Genomic DNA, 23,708 nt, shown 5'->3' with positions numbered 1-23,708 from the left:
ATCTGTCGAATAACATCCGATCCTCGAAAGTGCGTTAGTGCCTGTGGCCTTGCAAACATGAATTGATTGCTGTCTGGAACTTCGCAGTCATTACGAGTCTTTGCAAGGAGCTCCATTGATGCCTGCATTTCTGGGGTGAGGAGCAGTGGAACTTTACGTCCTCGTTTCCCTCTTATCTCTATCCTTTGAAAATGTTCACACAGTTTCTTCTCCAGGTCAGTCAATGCCAGCTCCACATCAGGATGAGACCAGGTCTGTCGTGCTGTGAAAGAACTGACAGCCATCTTCGAAACCTCCCCCTCTCTTCTGCGGTTAAAAATAATTAACTCACAGAGTGTAAGTTTCGCAAGTTCTGACCAATTTTTCTTGCTTTTTTCAAGTTCAAGTTTTTGTTGGAAATCCCTTCTCTGTTTATCAATGCACTGATGCATCTTTTTCACGTCCTCCGTGAAGGGCAGGAGCTGTGGCCTGTTCCATTTCGCCTCAGTGAGTGTCCTGAGGGCCTGCGATGAAATGCATTCATTCCATTTTGTGTTGCATATCTGTCTGAACACCTTTGCATTGTGAATGGCCGCCTCGTCACCTGACATCATGCCCTCACATTCGAGAATATTGGCCAACTTTTTAAGGCTATGGCCTAATTTCAACGCTAAGGATGGTGTTGTGTAAGTCCCAGTTTCCTCGCTAAATCCAGCTACCACCTTTACAGCTTCAATCACGCGAGGAAAATTGGCTGGTGCAAAAATCAGACATTTCTTTCAAATTCTGGCTCTGCTGTCCCTGTAGGAGCAAGCGCCCTGTCTCGCGCATCTTTTGTCGAATATATTCATGCTTTGTGATATCATGACCATGTTTGTTAAACAGATGTTCACCCAACTTCAATATGAGCCTTTCATTGCGGACAGCATGTGCTACATCATCTTCATTCATAGAAAGAACCAGTTTCCACAGCTGCTCACTGACACTGTTTGGAACTGGCTGAGTGTATGCACAGAGGGTTTGGACCCTAGACTTTCCTCTTTGTACCCCTCAGCTGTCCTCTTTAGGTGGCAGATCTTCATGTGTTTCCACAGTGATTTTCTTTTAGATAACCCTCGCAGTTTATACAGTGCATATAATCAGAAGGCTTTACAGGATCGTTTGGTTGCTGACGAGGTATCACAATCCCTTTTCCCTTTTGAGCACATCACTATTGTGGATACGGTTCCCTTATTCCTTAAGAGAGATAACTGAATCCTTCGCTCTTTAGAGCCTTTTGGAAACGCAATTGCTCTAGCCACATCTGGCTTGTCTTTATGTTTAGACTCTAAATGACGAGCCATTTTACGGTGAAGGTTTTGAACAAAATGTACAATAAGATGTTTTGTTGTACAATCTGCCACCATCAGGGTTTTTTTTCAATGTCATTACCATCACAGACTTGTCAGACGATGATCCGCTCTCTTTTGATGTCTGAGGACGCCTTTTCTTGCATGGTACAATGACTTCCTCAGCATGATCTGGAGATCTTTTCTGGGCTTTTCTCTTACTCGCCTTTTTTGTCGCTTGACGCGAGCTGCATCATCGCTGTCCTGACATGTCGCGACAGTGACAGAATCATCTGTTGACGGTCCACTCTCTTTTGCAGGCAGGAGATGCGTTTTCTTGAGTAGGACAGATACTTTCTGATCTGAATGTGTTTTTGCACTTTTCTCTTCCTTCCAAGTTTGACATCAAGTGAGCTATCACTGCTGGTTACTCCACATTCAGGGACATAGTCATCCTCACTAAATTCAAAACTTGATTCCTCTGACACCAACCCGAGAGCTTCTCTGTCCGGCTAAAAAACAAGAGGTTAAAAATCAGATTTCTAAGTCCTGCTTGGTAAGTATCTGAAATCATTTTTTTCACAGCAGATCTCATTGTTTGAGAAAACAATGACATGCTCACTATCAACCTGAACAGGTAAGTACTCTAAATAATGCTACTTACAAGCAATAGTAACTAGAATTCCCACTACACATGAAACAGTTACTGGTTTCACGCTATATCACTAGCACTACATATTTGCCATTGCTATTTTACAGTTAAGATTATTCATGTGTATCTATATACATGTACTGTATATCTCACTTGCAATGGTCATGGCCAGTTACTGTGGTAGTTTGGTAGAAGTAGTACTTTGTCTGACATCAGGTTCTCCAATGGCATCAACCAGCAGCTGCCTCTCTGTGTGAAGACTAATGTCTTTCTGTTATGTGTCAGTGTAAACATGGCAACATCTTTGACTGTGCACCTTTTTAACTATAGGCCAGTGGGTGTGAGCAGGTTTGTCACAAAGAGTAAACCCACCAAAAATATGTTATATATGTTACAGTGATCACAAGATCACGGAGTGAGCTGTAGCCACTGAGCATCTGTTAGCTCAGGGATCACAGAGGCTGCAGCACAGTCACTGACAGAAGCTTCTTACATGGCTACAGCTAACTCTGTAGTCACGTGATCACTCTGAAACAAAATTTTAACACTAACATATATAACATATTTTTGAGTTTACTCTTTGTGACAAACCTGCTCACACCCACTGGCCTATGGTGTAAAAAGGTGTGAGGCTACACTGTCAAACACGTTGCAATGTTTACACTGACACACAACAGAAAGACATACTTTTCACACAGAGAGGCAGCTGCTGGTTGTTGCTGTGCATGCAGCGGACACATGTTGTAGTGGTGTGACTAACATAGAATTGAAGTAAACAAATCTGTGTCATGGATCTGCCTCATTTACCTGATCCAGCTAATTAGTCAATATCGGAGCCAATATCCGATCTTAATATCGGATCTACGCATCCCTGTTTAAAGGGTGTAGCAGGACTTACTGCTGTATCCTGCTGACGATGTAGAACCAAGGTCCTCTTCCTCTCCTCCTTTTGCCTCTCTGCCTGTGCCGCCTCGTAGCGCTTTTCACACATGTCATGGTGTGATTTGAGCTTCTGTATATAAAGCATATGGCGACTTTTTGCCTGTGAAACACCAAACACACGTAAAAATGAAGTTCAAATGTTTTTCACAATTGTTCAGTGAAAGCTATCTTTTCTATTTTGGCATTTAAATCTAATTTGAGGGGACCATGTAAAGAGCCATAGCAAAGAGAAGGATCAACACGTGCTGAACACCATGTGCTTATCTTTAGTTGTCTGACCACAGCACATAAAAATATTGTGTCTTAAATGGAACAGACAGTATGAGTCTGTTCAGACACTATGAGACTATCTGAGCAGATTCATAGGAGTCAAATCCATCAACTCTGAAACTGAACAGACTCCACAGGATAACACAAACACCAGGATCAGATTGGTGGCCTCCCATAAACTCAGTATTATCTGGTGATTTTACTGGTTTAAATGTTACTTGTAAGAAGATGGCATAACCTACCTCCTCCTCATGTTCAGGCTCACTGCTACCATCGACATCTAAAAATAAAAATCACAGAAAAGGTAAATGTTAAATCAGCTGAGGTTGAGCCTCTCACTGACCAGTTGGAGTTGTCCAGTCTTTGTCTACTAGATGTTGTTACTTGTTCTGAGGTTGCCATCATGGTCAATGTGTTGCATTGCTTCAGTTTAAAGGAGCAGTGAAACAGAAACTGAGTGATGAGCTGCTTTGAACGGGAGAGCAGAACATCATCATCTTAGCTGCTTCAAAACATGACCATAGAAAACATTGATATCGGTTGCCGCTTGTTTTCTCAGTACTTTCACCACCTTCTTCATATTTTTAGACTATGTTTTCTGCTTTTTCTGATCTCACTGTGTCTCTACCTTATGCTAGGTATTATATTCTTTATAATTTTACTATGAAGAACTTTGTGAATTCTTTCTGTGTAAAGTACTGTAAAAAAATAAACATTACTTACTTACTTACTTACTTCTCTGTTGTTCAACAGACCTTTAATTTGAAGCTACAATTTTTCAACCACTGAACAACTGTGTTCCTGCACGCAAACACTCCTCCTCTGTCCGACTCAAACAGCTGATTTGTGAATCATTACTGTGTGAACCCAGGAGTAAGCTTGCAGGGTTCAAGGCTAAGGTTTTTTTCACTTGCCCGGTCGGGCAAGTTGGTCAGAGATCTACTGGCCCAAAGTCAGTTTTACTTGCCCTATAAAAATTGTTTAATTTAAGCGGCTATCAATTAACAAAGACTGCAGTTATTTTTATGTTATGTAATCTTTATTCACACTGTATTTATTAATTAAAACAACATATGTCATGTATTGTAGCTTAATTCCTACACAAATATGACAGTGTCAGGGCTTAAAGTGAAAAAATTTGTCAATCATTCTCCGTCTATAATTTTGCGCCCTACTTGAGCCATGCCCACCTCTATTTATTTTTCACCCCTCTCTCCAGTTCTGTTCTACTGAGACCGGGTTTAATATATTTTGCTTCCATCTCTCTGCCCTGCTCTACTCTACTTCAATGCTACTTAGCTCTCTCTCTACTCTACCAGTAGACTACCACATCCACCTGTTGCACAAAACATGCACAGCAGTGTTTCCCCTAGGATGGAGTTGTAGCAGGAGGTGAAGCACACGCATGAAAAATAATTTTCACATGCGTGAAACTTTTTTGTATGCTTGCAAAGCACAGCCTGCTGGGATGTTTCTATGTATCTACTGGCACCAGAAGGGCTCTTTAGGACTAAATACATACAGTACATCCGTGCACAGTAATGAGCAGGTGAAATGTCTGTCTAGCTTACATACAAGGTGTCTCAAGATTTAGGAACATACAATTTTATTGAATATAATAAATAGTGCTGCACGATTTGATAAAAATGTGTGATTGCGATTACAATATAATAATAATGTAATAAATAAATGGTATCATGAGTCTTTTTGCTTGATTCAATGTTTCCCTACATTATATTAGGGGGCACTGACCTGACAGTTATTATTATGGACAGACAGTGTGTCAATGACCATTAACAGACTGAGCACAGTCAAACACTGCTCACACAGCAGCGCAGCACATCTGCAGATGAAAATTAGCCTGTATGGCTAAATTTGGCACATTTACATGACTTAAGTGATTATGTTAATTAATGTGCACTGTCCCTTCTTAAATAAAATAAACATAAACACAAACTGTACACACAGCGGAACGAGCTTGTGTTGTGTTCAGGCGTTGTCACGTAAATGACAAATTCCGGCACGCCATAGCACAACACAGCAGCATGTCAAATGGGCCGAAACAGAGCAAAATTGCTCAATTTTTCATTTGTTATGGAGTCCATGATTTCCCTGTGACACATAGAAATGTTTGCTTAACTGTGCTTGGATGTTGTTTTATGAGGCTCTGACAGCTTTCAGTTGTCTCTTTGTCTTTAACGTTACACGGCTCGTCTTTTCTCGCATGCACTCTTCCTACTTCTCTCTGTGCTGTCTCAAGTGCTGATATAGATTGGTCGTGTTGCTGGACGTGGCGACTTTAACTTTTAAACTTTTACACAGCATGTCTTTCTGTTCATGCTCATGCTCATGCATGTTCATGCTGTTCTGCTCATGCTCTTCTTCAGCGTCTGTGTTGGTCACTGCTGCGCCGGCTGCACCAGGATAGCTTGTGGGCGTGATGTCAACAAATTCCACACACTATAGAGAGGCATTATTATGTAATCGCACAGCCTGACATCGCGATTGCGACTGCGATTAGATTAATCGTGCAGCACTAATAATAAAGTAAAAAGTCACTTGACATGCTGCTGTTTTGTGCTATGACCTATTTAAGTGTTGGAAGTTGTTATTTACGTGACACGCCTGAACACAACACAAGCTCAGCATGAGTGCCATACTGAGCTGCTGTGCGAGCAGCGTGTCTGTCTGTGCGTAACAGCAGTCTGTTGATGGTTATTTACACACTGTCCATTTCAATAACTTTGTCAGCTGACAAACTGCACCGGGCTCGGGTCAGGTTTGGTCAGGAAAATGCGGCCCGAGCCGCTCTAGCGTGCTCACCTGTGTGTGTGGCGGAACTCCGTGCACCTCCATCAGAGCAGAAGAGCACGCGTTTTAAAATACATTTATTTTATCAATTAGTTATTAACTTTTACTATTTTTAGCAACTTGCCCGATCAGGCAAGTGAGTTGTTAGTTTACATGCCCGACCCGCGAGTTTTACTTGCCCCAGGCAATCGGGCAATCCTTATTGTTGAGCCCTGGCTTGTGTACAGTTATACAGTAGTTCAAGGGTTCACAAACTGTAGCTCCAGAGCAAAGGTCTGTTTGATGGTGAGACATAGGAGAAAATACTCAAATAAAAACATTAACTGATATTGTTTTTTCCTCTTTTTGATTTAGCTGACATGTGTTAGTGGAGGATCCAGTACACAGCAGCTCCTCACTCAAAATTATTGGTGGTTACACAATAATTTATATGATTAAATATATAATTATGTCAAAATGCAAACTAACTGAATAATGATGATATACATTTACTAAAGAGTAACAATAACACTAACAGTAGCCTTTAACAGAGGGTTGTGTGCTCGGCTGTCCAAGTTCGTTTCCCATCATTACTGAATCAAGATTCAATATTCTCTTTATCGTCATTCAGAAGAAAACATCAAAGATGCAGAGTAGAACAAAAGTACAAGCATGGCTCGATAAAAAACACAGATAAATAATAAACAGGATGCAAAGAACGATTCAATATATATACAGGTTTCACAAATTACTTTCTGGATTGTGTTCTGGATTACTTTCATACCTGCACATTCAGAGCTGAGTCCTGTGGATCTCAAACTCGGGCCATCCTCCTGTCAGCACAGACACAGTCAACATGTCAGATTACATACAGCAGTCAAAGTAATAACAGCAGTATTCAATCATCTACAACAATAATAGTCATTACTTACTATTTTGTGATGTTTAATTTATTTTGAAATCACCAATATTATCAAACCACTAACTCAAGTATTGTTCAGTGTTTTCCACAAAATAGATCAGATTCTGGCATGATTCAGTGAAAAGAAGGCAATGTAACTTCACTCAGCAGAACACTTCAATTTCACATTACAACAGCCAATTTCTGGATTGAGAAATGAAAAATGAGCATAACAAGTTTCACCGAGTCTCTCTCTCATCCACGCAGTCTGTGTCACGTGAGACACCGAAGCGCGACCAGAGTTAAAAAGTACAAATGGTTAAATCCCGACCAACACCCGCCGTTTATATCCGGTCTTAAGCCCTGGCTAATAGTGTAGCACGTGAAGCTAGCGGTCATGGTCAGCTAACATTAGCTAACAAAGGCTAACCCACACAGCTAACTTCCTAAACTGCATTTTGCGACGTCATTCTCTATTTTCATGCTGGACACAATTGTACAGTTGTTATAAATGTAACTCAAGAAGACATGGCGAGCCTATTTCATTAACTTAATACTCACCGTCTCCATCACGAATCCAGCTCTGTTTACCTCCTCCTCCTCCTCCTCCTCTCTGCCTCCGGACGCACTCTGACGTCACTCGTCAGGCGCAGGTGCGCCAGTCGACAAAGGGGGCAGTGGGGGAGGGGCATAGTCCGGATGGGGACCTCAAAAATCAGGTTGTGTGTGTTAAGACAGTAATCACCCAGAGTAGGTGGAAGGACTACAGCTTCATAGTAATGGGGACCTCAAAAATCAGGTTGTGTGTGTTAAGACAGTAATCACCCAGAGTAGGTGGAAGGACTACAGCTTCATAGTAAAGACCAGTACTCAAGTTGTAAAAAAAAAAATCAGGGGGGATGATGGATTTTATCACAGGGGGACATAATTTGTGCTGATGACAGCGCAGAGGGTCTGCCATAGCACCACTGCTCTTACATAGTTAGGGTCAAATGCACAGGACAAGTGCAAAATCATTTCTTCTTCATCTTCTACTTAGGTCAACCGATGATACTAATAATAATCAAAGTCAATTTTGCTTTTAGAATAATGAATTATAGTGTATTTTTCAAAACTTAGTGGTACCACTTAGTGGTATATGATCAAAACTGGTATCTAAGGGTTAATTTTTAATTGTGATTAATTAAATCATAAATTAACCCTATGGGCCCTAGGTCTTTTTAGGGTATTTTACTGCCTTTACTTTTAAGCTCATATCACAGTCATTATAAAGGCTACATACACATGCTATATCTTGTTTTTCGGGACAATCTGAGCTAACCAGATTTGCCATCATTTCATGTCCTTCTATGTGCCTGTATTTTATATTAATTTTTATATCAATGAAAAGAACAAATCTGTGTGACTAAATTCTTTCATTTTTACATGTATCTCACCATAGCAAGTTAGAAGTTGACATATTCTGCCATATATGAAGAGGGGAGACTCTCTGGAATATGGCAATATAAGAACCATGATGCTGGGACATTCTGTCACTTCACAGCTGTCCAAAACATGTGGTTTGTGCCAGGCAGATGTGATTGCCAGTATTTTTTCACTATTGCAAGAAATTCCATTGACTCATTCACAAGTCAAAAATGTGTTTTATCTAAAAGAAAGATGCAATATTTACATCTAAGTGTCTCTCTCAGCTTTAACCGATATTGTCCAGCACCTCAAGCCTTCTTACTGTCCTCTTGACAGCATCCCACCTCATCTTTTTAAGGACGTTTTCCATATCATTGGGCCCTCTGTTATGGATCTGATAAATTCATCTTCGTCCCAGCTGCCTTTAAACATGCTGGGGTCCAGCCGTCATCAAAAACATAATCTAGACCCCACAGTTTTATCCAACTTTAGGCCTATCTCCAAGCTTACTTTTCTTTCTAAGGTCTTGGAGAAGGTGGTTAATGAACAGCTACATTATTTTATTGATCTAAATGACATTTCGAGAAGTTCCAGTCTGGTTTTAAGTCACGCCATTGCACAGAAACAGTGCTTTAAAAATTTTAAATGACCTTCTTTTAACAGTTGACTCTGGTAACTCTGCGGTCCTGGTCCTCTGGATCTTACAGCTGCCTTTGATGCAGTGGATCGCAACCTTCTCCTGTCTCGCTTAAACACCTGTGTGGGCATTAAGGATATTGTTCTTAAGTGGTTTCAGTCCTACCTGTCAGACAGGAGCTTCTCTGTCCAGCTTCGGCCACTTCCCCCCTGAGCTGTGGGGTGCCTCAGGGTTCTATTTTGGGTCCCCTCCTCTTTTCGATATATATGTTGCCATTGGGATCCATATTTAGAAAGCACAATGTCTCATTTCACCGCTTTAGAGATGACGTACAAATCTATCTGCTTTTAAAAACAAATGAGCAAGCCTCTGTTCAGGTGTTATTAGACTGCCTCAATGATATCCGATCTTGGATGGAAGTGAACTTTCTCTCCATGAACAAAAATCTGGGACCCCTTGGGTCAAAGGTCGTCGCGCAGCGGCCAAAGAGACACATTGTTTTTTTAAAAGCACTGTCTTTTCTTTAATAATTCATCAACGCTTTGAGGTAGGGGGCTGACCTTTGAGTATGCACATCAGGAGGCCACAGGCGACCACTGTGCAAAGTTTCAGACCCGTGTGACCTTGGGAAAGGTCAAAGGTCAACCCTTTGGGGGAGATCTGGACAATTTTTTCATACCTTTGTTCCAGATTATCGTTTAGTGGCTCTGGGGGATCCTCTGTTCTGAATCTGGGACCCCTGGGGTCAAAGGTCACACGCAGCCAAAGAGACACGTTTTTGTTTTAAAGCACTGTCTTTTCTTTAATAATTCATCAATGCTTTGAGGTAGGGGCTGACCTTTGAGTATGCACATCAGGAGGCCACAGGCGACCACTGTGCAAAGTTTCAGACCCGTGTGACCTTGGGAAAGGTCAAAGGTCAACCCTTTGGGGGAGATCTGGAAAATTTTTTCATACCTGTGTTCCAGATGATCGTTTAGTGGCCCTGGGGATCCTCTGTTCTGAATCTGGGACCCTGGGTCAAAGGTCAAGAGACACGTTTTTGTTTTACTGTCTTTTCTTTAATAATTCATCAATGCTTTGACAGCTGATAGTCGATGTAGCCTTCTGCTAGGATTTTTTGTCACATTGAGCTAGTTAGCTTTGCAGAGCAGTCTACCAGCTCATCTTGGGCCCCTAGACAACATATAAAAAAATCAGACTCCTGTGACTTTTAGAAAAACATTTCCTCCAAAACCTCCTCTCTGGTCAAAGGGTGTAAGAGGACATAAGTCTGACAGCTCCTGATTTTGAGTTTCTGAAACAGGCAAAAAAAAATCTACAGGACTTTGGGGGTTTTTTTGTTCCAGATTATCGTTCAGTGGCTCTGGGGGATCCTCTGTTCCCAATCTGGGGCCCCTGGGGTCAAAGGTCACCGCGCAGTAGTCAAAGAGACACGTTCTTTAAAAAGCACTGTCTTTTCTTTAATAATTCATCAACGCTTTGAGGTAGGGGGCTGACCTTCCAGTATGCGCATCAGGACGCCACAGGCGACCACTGTGAGAAGTTTCAGATCCGTGCGACCTTGGGAAAGGTCAAAGGTCAACCCTTTGGGGGCGATCTGGACAATTTTTTCATACCTTTGTTCCAGATTATCGTTTAGTGGCTCTGGGGGATCCTCTGTTCTGAATCTGGGACCCCTGGGGTCAAAGGACCCCACGCATAGGCCAAAGAGACACGTTTTTTGTTTTAAAAGCACTGTCTTTTCTTTAATAATTCATCAATGCTTTGAGGTAGGGGCTGCACTTTGAGTATGCACATCAGGACGCCACAGGCGACCACTGTGCAAAGTTTCAGACCCGTGTGACCTTGGGAAAGGTCAAAGGTCAACCCTTTGGGGCGATCTGGACAATTTTTTCATACCTTTGTTCCAGATTATCGTTTAGTGGCCCTGGGGGATCCTCTGTTCTGAATCTGGGACCCCTGGGGTCAAAGGTCGCCGCGCAGCGGCCAAAGAGACACGTTTTTTTTTTTAAAGCACTGTCTTTCTTTAATAATTCATCAATGCTTTGACGTAGGGGCTGATAGTCGAGTATGTCGTGGCGCCACAGAGCCTTCTGCTAGGATTTTTGTCACGTTGATACGACCACTGCAGAGCTAGTTAGCTTTGCAGAGCGTCTACAGAGTTGGGACTCAGGAGACTGATACAGGTCTTACGTAAGGCCCGCAGCCCAAGTTTCATGTGGTTTGGTCCATTTTTGTGGCCGTGCGAGCCTTAATTGGTTAAAAATGCTAACCTTTAGAAGCCCGCCCCTCGAAACTACCGGGCCGATCGAACCTAACTGATGTCTACCAGCTCATCTTGGGCCCCTAGACAACATATAAAAAAATCAGACTCCTGCGACTTTTAGAAAAACATTTCCTCCAAAACCTCCTCTCTGGTCAAAGGGTGTAAGAGGACATAAGTCTGACAGCTCCTGATTTTGAGTTTCTGAAACAGGCAAAAAAAAATCTACAGGCCTTCGGGGTTTTTGTTCCAGATTATCGTTCAGTGGCTCTGGGGATCCTCTGTTCCCAATCTGGGGCCCCTGGGGTCAAAAGGTCGCGCGCAGTAGTCAAAGAGACACGTTCTTTTAAAAGCACTGTCTTTTCTTTAATAATTCATCAACGCTTTGAGGTAGGGGGCTGACCTTCCAGTATGCGCATCAGGACGCCACAGGCGACCACTGTGCAAAGTTTCAGATCCGTGTGACCTTGGGAAAGGTCAAAGGTCAACCCTTTGGGGCGATCTGGACAATTTTTTCATACCTTTGTTCCAGATTATCGTTTAGTGGCTCCGGGGATCCTCTGTTCTGAATCTGGGACCCCTGGGGTCAAAGGTCGCCACAAGAGGCCAAAGAGACACGTTTTTGTTTTAAAAGCACTGTCTTTTCTTTAATAATTCATCAATGCTTTGAGGTAGGGGCTGACCTTTGAGTATGCATCAGATGCCACAGGCGACCACTGTGCAAAGTTTCAGACCTGTGACCTTGGGAAAGGTCAAAGGTCAACCCTTTGGGGCGATCTGGACAATTTTTTCATACCTTTGTTCCAGATTATCGTTTAGTGGCCCTGGGGGATCCTCTGTTCTGAATCTGGGACCCCTGGGGTCAAAGGTCGCCGCGCAGCGGCCAAAGAGACACGTGGTTTTTTTTAAAGCACTGTCTTTTCTTTAATAATTCATCAATGCTTTGACGTAGGGGGCTGATAGTCGAGTATGTTGTGTGCCACAGAGCCTTCTGCTAGGATTTTTTTGTCACGTTGCGTGATACCACCACAGAGCTAGTTAGCTTTGCAGAGCATCTACAGAATTGGGACTCAGGAGACTGATACAGGTCTTACGTAAGGCCCGCAGCCCAAGTGTCATGTGGTTTGGTCCATTTTGTGGCCGTGGCGAGCCTTAATTAGTTAAAAAATGCTAACCTTTAGAAGCCCGCCCCTCGGAAACTACCGGGCCGATCGGAACCTAACTGATGTCTACCAGCTCATCTTGGGCCCCTAGACAACATATAAAAAAATCAGACTCCTGCGACTTTTAGAAAAACATTTCCTCCCAAACCTCCTCTCTGGTCAAAGGGTGTAAGAGGACATAAGTCTGACAGCTCCTGATTTTGAGTTTCTGAAACAGGCAAAAAAAAATCTACAGGACTTTGGGGTTTTTTGTTCCAGATTATCGTTCAGTGGCTCTGGGGGATCCTCTGTTCTGAATCTGGGACCCCTGGGGTCAAAGGTCGCCAGTAGTCAAAGAGACACATTCTTTAAAAGCACTATCTTTTCTTTAATAATTCATCAACGCTTTGAGGTAGGGGGCTGACCTTCCAGTATGTGCATCAGGAGGCCACAGGCGACCACTGTGCAAAGTTTCAGACCTGTGTGACCTTGGGAAAGGTCAAAGGTCAACCCTTTGAAGGAGATCTGGACAATTTTTCATACCTTTGTTCCAGATTATCGTTTAGTGGCTCTGGGGATCCTCTGTTCTGAATCTGGGACCCTGGGGTCAAAGGTCATGCAGCTGCCAAAGAGACACGTTTTTGTTTTAAAGCACTGTCTTTTCTTTAATAATTCATCAATGCTTTGAGGTAGGGGCTGACCTTTGAGTATGTGCATCAGGGCGCCACAGGCGATCACTGTGCAAAGTTTCAGACCTGTGCGACCTTGGGAAAGGTCAAAGGTCAACCCTTTGGGGCGATCTGGACAATTTTTTCATACCTTTGTTCCAGATTATCGTTTAGTGGCCCTGGGGGATCCTCTGTTCTGAATCTGGGACCCCTGGGGTCAAAGGTCGACAGCAGCGCCAAAGAGACACGTGTTTTTTTAAAGCACTGTCTTTTCTTTAATAATTCATCAATGCTTTGACGTAGGGGGCTGATAGTCGAGTATGTCGTGCGCCACAGAGCCTTCTGCTAGGATTTTTTTGTCCCGTTATGATCGACCACCGCAGAGCTAGTTAGCTTTGCAGAGCGTCTACAGAATTGGGACTCAGGGAGACTGATACAGGTCTTACGTAAGGCCCGCAGCCCAAGTTTCATGTGGTTCGGTCCATTTTGTGGCCGTGGCGAGCCTTAATTGGTTCAAAAATGCTAACCTTTAGAAGCCCGCCTCGGAACTACCGGGCCGATCGGAACCTAACTGATGTCTACCGGCTCGTCTTGGGCCCCGAGCGACATATAAAAATCAGACTCCTGCGACTTTTAGAAAAATATTTCCTCCAAAACCTCCTCTCTGGTCAAAGGGTGTAAGAGGACATAAGTCTGACAGCTCCTGATTTTGAGTTTCTGAAACAGGCAAAAAAAACCCTACAGGACTTTGGGGGTTTTTTGTTCCAGATTATCGTTCAGTGGCTCTGGGGGATCCTCTGTTCCCAATCTGGGGCCCCTGGGGTCAAAGGTCGCCGCGCAGTGGCCAAAGAGACACGTTCTTTTAAAAGCACTGTCTTTTCTTTAATAATTCATCAATACTTTGAGGTAGGGGGCTGACCTTCCAGTATGCGCATCAGGACGCCACAGGCAACCACTGTGCAAAGGATCAGACCCTTGGTCTGCTCACCCATCACTTGGCGCGATTTAGCCATGAACATTCTGTCTTGGGGGGGGGGCAGGAACATGCATTTACTAAGAAAGTGATTATCAGGCCTACTGGCACATTTGCATAAGGGACATGACTTCCTTGGGCGGGCAGGCAGGGCTTGCTTTGACCTGGGAGCTCAGACACGGCGCCGCAGCACAGGCATCCTCCGAGGCCTGCAACTCATCTGGTAGTGAATCCAGGGCTTGTGAGATTTCTGGTTTAATGGATGTCAACGTGCGGGACCGCAGTTCAGTGCCATACCTTTGTTTGATGAGCTTCGCAGATCAGCGTGTATGAAGCGGAGCCATGTGAGGACAACAAAGTTCTCAAGTGAGGGTGTTAACTCATCCTCAGTCACAACTTCTCCCATGTGGCTGATGCCGAATCCTTACACAGTAAGTTGTCGTCAGTAAAGCCATCAGGACGTTGATACAAATCCTCTGGTCTCTCATCAGGCTCCGTTTGATAGCAGCAAAGTCAATGAAGTGCACTCCAGTGCACTGAAAGCCGTAATGTAGGCGAATGGCTTGCCATATGCTATCAATGAAAGTGGAATTTCTGACAATGCTGTGAGAGATGACAGGACAGTAATTAGCAATCTGTCCCAGCATGAGCTCCAACGTGGCCACCTTGGCGTTCTTTATTGCGTTGGGCAGCAGGAACTGGGTCGACGCCATCTGTAAATCCTCGGCATGGAGACGTTTTGATTTCTTCTCCCATTCTGCACCATTGAGCAGAAATGGGACAAACTCACCATTAAGTGACAGTGTGTACAACAGGTTCTGGTGCCAGTTCTCAAAAGAGTTGACAGTTTCAATCTTGGTTCGGTGCTCTGTGTGAATTAGCCATGATGCGCGCTTAGCCACCGTTAGCTCAACTGTGTCTGGTTTTAGGCGTCACTACACTGTGATTCCCTGACAGTATAGTTACTGTTATGACTTCGTAGTTGATAATATTCTCTGGTCGTATGTTCGGGAAACGCTGCCACCATGCCAGTAAAGGAGGATGATACACATGAATCACACAACGCAGGTTGAGTAGTGCGGCAGCAGCCGTTTAGTGTAAACAAGAGCTGGTACAAAACACAGACCCAGAGGAAGTGACGCCCGGTAACCCCACCGTACATAGCGGAAGTGACGTATGGTCACTATGACAACCACAAACACTACTGGCGCAGAGGGCCTTCTGCTAGGATTTTTTGACCATGTCGCGATACGGCCACTGCAGAGCTTGTTAGCTTTCCAAAGGGTCTATGGAGTTGGGCCTCAGGGAGACTGCTACAGGTCCTACATGAAGCCCACAGGCCAAGTTTCACATGTTTCGGCCACTTTTTGTGGCAATGGCAAGCATTCATAGGTTGGAAAAAATGATTTTTCAAAGCCCCGCCCATCAAAAAGTACAAGTCCGATCGGCACCGAACTGATGTCTATCCGCTCGTCCGGAGCCCCTGAAAAATGTAAAAAGATTCAGACTCGTACGACTTTAGGAAAAATGTTTGAAACAGGCAAAAAAAACCCAAAAAAAACAAACAAAACCACACAACTTTGGGTTTATTTTCCTCGGGATTATTGTTTAGTGGCCCCTGGGGATCCTCTGTTCTGAATCTGGGGTCTGTGGGGTCAAAGATCACTGCCTGGCGGCCAAAAGGACACATTTTACAAACAGTAGCCCAAAAGGAATTTCCTTCCTGGCATTTGAATTTCGGGAAACTTGAATTTCTTCAAAAATTCACAAACGCTTTGAGCTAGGATGCTGAAATTTGAGTATGTGTATCAGGAGGTCACGGCATTGACTGGGTCGAGTTTTAGACCTGGCCTGCGTTTTTTTTTTTCAATAATTCACAAACGCTTTGACATGGGGATTAAATTTTCTGCTAACAGGACAACTAGTGCTAACAAACACTGGTTGGGCCTCCTAGTGATCCCTCAGGTGCAGTTATTGTTAATTCACACACTGTGGCTCTTGTAGTTTTCTGCTAACAGGACAGCCAGTGCTAGCAAACACTGATCAGGCCTCCTAATGATACCTCAGATGCAGTTATGTTCGTCCACACAGTGATGCTTTTAGCTTATTTGCAAACAGGACAACCAGGCTAACACATCTATTTAGTGGAGGTCACTCAGCTGCAATTATTGTTTCTGCCTTTTAAACAGTGATGATCTCAAGTTCTCTGTGTGCGGGACAATCAGCTGTATTGTTGAATACAAAGAATATTGGACCCTTGTGTCTGTACTTTATTTAAGAATCCATATTGCACATGCTTTATCCATATCAAGACTACACTGTGTTCAGTGTTTCCTTTATTCCATGCATCTCTAGTCCTTTGGCTTCTCTTTGTGCTGCTCTGCTCCTCTTTCTTCTCTTCATGTTGCTCCATCAACCAGCGCTAACACTTAAATCTCTCAATAATCATTCAGATTCAGTTATCACTTCTGTTTGTTCATGCATTGACTGTTGTAGCCATTCTGCTAACTAGGACTAAAAGTGATAACACGTCTATATAGTGGTGATCATTCAGATGCAATTATTGTTTATTAAGTATACTTATTCACAGTCTGCTGTATTATTGAATATGTAAGAAATATACAGGGATGGACCTTCAGCTACATCTGTACTTTATTGATAAATCTACATTGCACATACGCTTTATCCACATCAAGACTACACTGAAATAGTGTAACTTCCTCCTGTCATGCTCTGTTCTTCTCTCCTCTCTCGCTTCTCTGTCCTCTCTTCATGCTGCTCTGTTCTTCTTCATTCTGCATGCTGCTTTATTGGCTCAAGTCTGTATTTAAATGAGAGTTAGCAAAGATAACATGCATTATAACACTGCATTAGCTGGTACCTATATACCAGTAATCACATCTTACTGTACTTGACTTAAGTATTTACTTTCAGTTTTTCACCATTTGTGACTTTCTCCTTTGTGTATACCGGAATTATAGGCTATTACATGACACTGTGAATACAGAGCCACTCATAGTTATAATTCAAGTATTATTATTATTAAAAGATATGAACAGACTCTGAGAGCAAATTCTATGGTCAGAAAATTGCAGCAAAATGATGGTGAATATTTCTGGAAAGAGGCAAAGATTATGAATGATGGTAAAATACCTCTGCTCTCCATTATTGAATGAGTAACTGGTAGTGTGAAGAAATAGGAAGAAGACAGGATAGGGAGTTTTTTAACTGTGTCAAAAGTGGTGATTTTTGTGTTGGGGATGTTCCCCATCATAATGTGGTTATCAGGCCTGATGAAGACAGTTGTGCTATTGGGAAACTGTCTTTAAATAAGTCTTGTGGCCTTGATCAGATTAAAAATTCACAAAGGATCATTATCAGCACAAGTCTAACCAAAGAAGATGTAGCCTTCTGTCTGTTATCTGCATTTCATTGTCTTCAACAATTAAATGTCTGCATTTTGAGGAATATATATGTTTACTAACAAGTATAAGAGGAATTTAAAGCTAAGGATCAATTTTGCATGAATACTGGTGTCCTGATGCTGTACACTCATGAATCGGTTGAATCATGTCCTCATTATATTAAATATCTTAAATATAAAATAAAAAGTCAAAATAGAAACAATTAGTTAAATTTAGTAGTAGTTTTAGAAATTGGAGGTAACAGAAATGAATGGTTTGAAAAAGGGATCATAATAATAGTGGAGTCGTACACTTTCAACATGAAGTCGACTGTGGAGGATGAAAAACTTCCTGGCAAGACAAGTGAAGACGACAAGCAGAAGATTGTGGTTTAATATATTACATTGATGTATTATATTTACAATTGTTTTTAAAACAGTAATAAAATCCAAGACTTGGTAAAAGTAAGATCAAAATAGAACTAGTTTTATTGTCTCTAATTGGGTATCATTGATTAAAAAAAAACAACTTAAATTTAAGATAAATTACCAAGCTGTCATTCTACCTTTGACCCATAGGGGGCGCTAGAGAGTGGCACAATATGACACACACAACCATTCCGGTTGAACCCCATGGGGACTGCAGTACCAGTGTGTGTCCACTAAGGGCGCATGAAATTTCACACACTTTCACATTTTTCATGTGTATGACTCCAAGGGGACACTTGTAGGAAATTTCATGAGGCACCTATATTCTAAGTTTTACGGCTCTAGGAGGCTTCTACCCGTGGGGACCTCATTTTTGGTCCCCACGGTCAATCAGGTCCCCACTGGGTGAGTGTGTATTCAGGTCGATGTCCCCACCGAGATAGAAAAACAAGTGCACACACAAACACACACACACACACACACACACACACACACACACACACAGCACTTACCCAAAGTGCCCATGGCTTTCCCAGCCATGCTTGGCAGTCTGATACAGAATGTGAGCATATGTATTTGTGTGTGTTTCAATGTGTGTGAATATACTGTGTATGTGTAAGAGACAGACAGAATGAACAAAAATCGCTTATGAAGATTCCTCCCAAACCGCCAATGTAGTCAACCCTGGCAAAGTCAGAGGCCTCAGCAAAAACTCACACTCAGTCAGGTGACTGACAGTCATCTCAAGTTTAAGTAAAAGAGACATATGCATTGAATTGACTGTAGACAGGAAAGGCGTATGCTAAGCGCACTTAGGCGTATTCTTCTTACACTTTGTACTGTAATCCTCTGCTCAGTCCTTAGAAGCGAGACCAGCCCAATAAACATAAAAGTCAATCCATGAGTGAGTGACTGCATAAGTGATAAAGTTACAATGACAAAGTTACAGGTCAGAGTGATTGATGATGGAGGTGTTGGTGTTTCCCCATTGGCCGCTGCTCTTTCGAAATGAACAGGCACTGACAGGCTGACAGAGCCGTTGATACTGACTGTCCTGCATTACTGTATTCCTCATTTACTGTTACCAGGGTGGCATTACAGCATGGTGGAATTAGCAAGCTAACTAGCCAGCCACTACATGACAACTTCATCAACACACGTCACAGTGTAGGAAAGTACATCGCTATCGTCAGATGAGTAACAACTTTGTCCTGCTCATTTTCTGTAACCACTGTAACGTCAGTATACAAGCATGGTGGAAAGCAAGCTAGATGGGTAACTAACTAGCCACGGGCGAAATGGCAGTTTTGTGAGATCACCTTATCAATTCAGTTGTGCCTGTATGACAAAAGCCCTACGTTTATTTAAAAGTTAAAGGAGAACTATTATGCTTTTCCTCTTTTCTGACCTATAAATGTTGTTACAATGTTGCATAGTCATGTTAAACGATGCCAACGCGTCAAATAATGAGGTTCGTGCATTTGGAAGTGAGACCTGCAAGCTGTTTTGGATGGCTCTGCATGCTGTGTTTTACAGTCTTTTTTAAACAGTGTAGTCCGTGTGACGTTAATGCGTGCCGGACTTACTTATATGGGCATGCCCAGGCATGCCGGCAGCGCGATTGTGGGTCTTACTAGAGTTAATGCACATTTAAGGAGCACCACTAAGTGGGTAGGCTCTAGTTTACTTTCATGATATTTAGTATACATGTTCAGCATCTGCTGTTGCAGATTACAATGTTGTCTTCCCCAAAGGCTGGAGGACTGTAAAATTACAGCTGTCTAGATTTCAATAGGAGCCACAAGTGTTATGGAGCTAAGAGATAACCCAGACGCATGACTGGTAGAAGAAAATACATTTTGTGTGTTTACCACTTGTCTGTGTGACAATGACAGCTAACTAGCGAGTTGACAGGTACATGTGTATTGTAGCATTACAACCTGTGACAGACACTGTAGTTACCAATAGCTACATACACTTCTATTTAGTGAGACAGCCAGTGGTCCATAAAACACAACTCACCTGCGTCAGTAGAGGATGAACTTGAGCTGTGTGTGTGTGTGTGTGTGTGTGTGTGTTAAACAGTTTGTGACATTAGGCTAATGCCAATGCCTTGGTCCATCTCTGTGATGTGATAGGGAATATTTCTGAGTGTCTAATGTGCGTCAATGTATTTTGTGTGCATGTGCATGTGTGTGTGTGTGTGTGTGTGTGTGTGGCAGCTCACACGTGCACATATTTATGAGCATATCACTTTCCTGTGTCATGCTAAATTACCCCCCACCCCCCAACCCCCCGCACTGGTAATCCCATTAGGCTAGCTCAACAGGCTAATAGGGGGAAGTAATGGGCCCAGCTATATGTATCTAGGGGAACACTAATAAGCCGTGACACCACTCCCACTGTTAATTACCTCAAACTAGTCTAAACAAAGGAATCAACCCAGTTGGAGAAGACACATACGCTCTATCGCACATCTAGCAGTACACTTAACCACAGACGCACACATTAACTCTGCAAGTCAACAAGGATGTGTTCAGACACATACACTCCTCTGCGCACACAGATACATCCCATGGTTACATTTTGATGAGGGCTTTTTGATGACGAGTATTGGATGGTGATGAGAAAGAAAAGTCTAAGTGTGTATGTGTGTGTTTGTTTGAGTGTGTAATTAGTTGGTGGCCTCATGGAAGTATGTGTAATCATCTCCCATCATCACTTTCATCATCTAAGTCGTTGACTCTTTAACCCCCTACATGTGTCTGTATGGATGGATAAGGGAAGCAGGGCTGTGTATGTGTGTGTGTGTGTGTGTGTGTGTGTGTGTGTGTGTGTGTGTGTGTGTACGCACGCACAAGGGTGCAAAGCTTAATTAGCTTGCAATTGGTATTCACGCGTGGTGACTGCAGGGAATGAGTTAATTGCAGTCCAATTCAAACGTTGACACACTTTCAAAGTTTTTTCCCCTCTCCCTGTCTCCCTGACAGAAACCAATGAGGGGCTACAGATCACATTTATTAGATGAGAGCAAGTGAGAGAAAATGGTAGAGAGACAGAGGGAGTGAGAAAAAAGAGAGAAAGACAGAGAGACAGAGGTGGATCAGAATAAAAATGAGAAAAAGACAGGTGAAGGTGAGCGAATAAGTAAAGTGAGCAGAATTAAATCAAGTATTGTATTAGACAAAAACAATTTAGGGGGATGTGGATGAAAAAGATGCATGAAAAAGTAAAACAAATGGGTGAAACTGCCACAAAGTAAACTTCAAAATAACAAAAATTTTGGAACATCCTTCTGTCAGATATGGTGCAGTAAACAAAACTCTGCTTGCTGGTTGAATTAGTGGAAGCAGACAAATTCTGCAAGTCTCTCAACAAAAGATGAGAGTAAGCCCCTAACTAAATGAAAACAATTTTAAAGAAAGCCTCCCCTCCTACTTTTAAAGAGAAATGCTAACTTTCGCTGCTGCTGAAATCTTCTTGACCATTTTTTGTTTCACCTTTGTAAAACACACAGAGATAAAATCTGATTCCAATCAGCTTGTTGATGGCACGATGACCATTTTTTGAAACACCTTTTTTGAAAATGCAGGGTTCAAAATACCAAGTTCATATGCAGTGAACATAAAATTTGAGCTGTGAGCGTTCGATCTCAGTTCAACACTTTGTGGCAATTCTTCTTTTTTTGTTGTGTGTGCAAATTGATTTGCTAGTTGTGCACTTTTCATTACGTCGCTCACGTAGTCACTTCATCTCTGATTTCTTTCTTGTTGTATATTGCCCTTGTGAAGCACTTTGTGACCTATGTCTGCGAAAAGCGCTATTCAAATAAATTTTACCTTCTTACTTACATGCATCAGTGACATAACCTAGTACGGCTGCCAACTCTACCACTCTACCTCATTCACTGTACTGACTTTTTACACACTCTGCCGCCACATGTCCATTTTCTCATTTAGTGTAAAAACAATGTTTAACTGATAACACCGCGGTGTAAAAAAAAAAAAAAGGACACTAACAGCACCATACAGACAAGACAGAGAAGCACCACACAGAAGCAGCACCCTGAAAATGCTGCAGTCAAGCCATCTGTGGCCGCTGCACTGTGGTAAATTTTTAAGTTGGATATTAAACCAACATTCAGTCTGGACTCAGCAGCATCTTCTAGCAGTAGGAGGACAATAAGCTCAACTCCCAGCCCTCGCATTTAACTGCTGGGGGCTGACTTAGGGGTCAAAAATGATCAATGTATCGCTGTCTAAATAACACAAAACCAATGTTTTTTCCCCCAATACCTTGATACTGACTTGCCAATATTAGCAAAAATTATGATTAAAAAATTGCCCTAAATTCAACTCATGTTCTTTGCACTCACATTGCACTCAAGTGTTAAAAAATAAAAACAAATCTTAACATACCTGTGGGTCAAACAAAAAGTAAGGCCGTCCATTTTTGAGCTGAATAGCCAGAAACTCATCCTGATTTCCTGGAGAGAAGGCGCAGAGCAGCAGGCTGTCTGGGGACCGAGTTTTGAAACTCAACTCAACACCTGATTCAAAGTCAGAGAGAGACAGAGCAAAAAAAAAAGTTTTTTCTTTTAATTTATATACAATATAACGAAAGTGCCCTTGTAAAGACTTAAAACAGCATTTAAGACAGTCCATAGTGTTCACCATCTAATCTAAAAAGAGCGACCATCAACCAAAAAAATAAATACTACTTGCACAACACTATTGTACAGGGGGCAGAACTAGGGGTCTGCAAGCTTCCCGTTTTTTCTAGATAGACCAGGCTCAGGTCATACACAAGATTTATTTAACTTTTTCCATGTAAAGTCTATTTCACTCTTCAAATTTTTACACCAGGTACACCGTATTTGTAAGGTACATAACCCAATTCTACATTTCTCAAATAAAGGCTAATTATCCTATTTCTAAATACAATAAAGCTTATATAAAAAGCATACTGTGAACCAAAGCTTCAGCAATGTGGGAAACTTGTGGGTTTCCCTCTAACACACACACACACAGAGCACAGAATTCTTCTAACGTGCAGTCTTGTCATGTTACTATGGATCAGAGATTGGATCTTAATCCACTACTAGATCCACATAGCGACAGAGAGCATGCGGTTTTACGTGTGCGTTTCCTCCGCTCTGTCTGTCTCTGAAGGGAACAGAAGTGTGGGAAGATCTGAGGAGTTGAATGCAGGGAGTCCAGGGTTCATCGGAAGCCGGTGTTTGCAAAATAATTAGTGTGTGAATTCACTTAACATGGAGAGAAGTCAAACAGTTACATGGCAAGCTCAAGATGAATACAGATTATCCATTTCAGAACTCACAGTTTTCACACCGTTGTGAATGAAAAGTACCTTTTCCGTGTTGTCTCTTTGTAACTGGATCTACTGTGATGCTAACTGTTGATATATGGCAACACTTTAAGACTTGTCAAGCCAATTCAAGTCTACTGTATAATTTGTGCAACAGTTTGTATATACTCTATAAAATAAATTCCATTAAAAAAAGGTTCGGATTTTGAGAGGGTTCCTGCCAACCGTACTCGATATTCAGCCTATAGGTCTACAAGCGGTGTCACAGTAAGTACTGGCAACAGTCCTAGCAGCAGTTACTTAGGTCACAGGTGCATATTTTTTCCTTTTTTGGACTTTGTTATAAGAAGTGGTGATAAAGATGAAGACGGATCTGAACTAATACAATGGATGCCAGTTTCAATGTATGCACACCATACACATTAGGGTGTAAAGCCCCATTCGGATGGGATTAACATTAAAGCGAGAGGTGGGGAATGAAACATTCCCGATGCTCCTCAGTAATTTAACTCATCATTTCAGATAGCATTAACCATCTGTAAATTCCAGGATCTGGTCTGTAATAAAGATGTACAATCCACAGAACAAAGCCA

The 23,708-nt window shown here is 42.3% G+C and overlaps 1 protein-coding gene and 1 long non-coding RNA gene across 2 annotated transcripts in view; both read right to left on the bottom strand.

Annotated features, from left to right (window-relative positions):
* ush2a (Usher syndrome 2A (autosomal recessive, mild)) overlaps positions 1–23,708 on the bottom strand; it is a 286,437-nt gene that overhangs the window by 159,219 nt on the left and 103,510 nt on the right. Inside the window, exon 30 of the mRNA XM_049604025.1 lies at positions 22,206–22,336. Within this exon, the coding sequence (XP_049459982.1) occupies positions 22,206–22,336 (131 nt within the window). The remainder of the gene's footprint in view (positions 1–22,205; positions 22,337–23,708) is intronic.
* LOC125905806 (uncharacterized) lies at positions 1,621–6,882 on the bottom strand. The gene is made up of 4 exons (XR_007451701.1): positions 6,746–6,882; positions 3,414–3,451; positions 2,858–3,001; positions 1,621–1,819 (listed from the first exon to the last, which is right to left on the bottom strand). It is a non-coding gene; the product is annotated as an uncharacterized LOC125905806 (long non-coding RNA).

Source organism: Epinephelus fuscoguttatus, linkage group LG2 (assembly GCF_011397635.1).
Source record: "Epinephelus fuscoguttatus linkage group LG2, E.fuscoguttatus.final_Chr_v1".
NCBI classification, from domain to species: domain Eukaryota; kingdom Metazoa; phylum Chordata; class Actinopteri; order Perciformes; family Serranidae; genus Epinephelus; species Epinephelus fuscoguttatus.
This window is presented reverse-complemented; position numbering and strand designations above follow the sequence as displayed.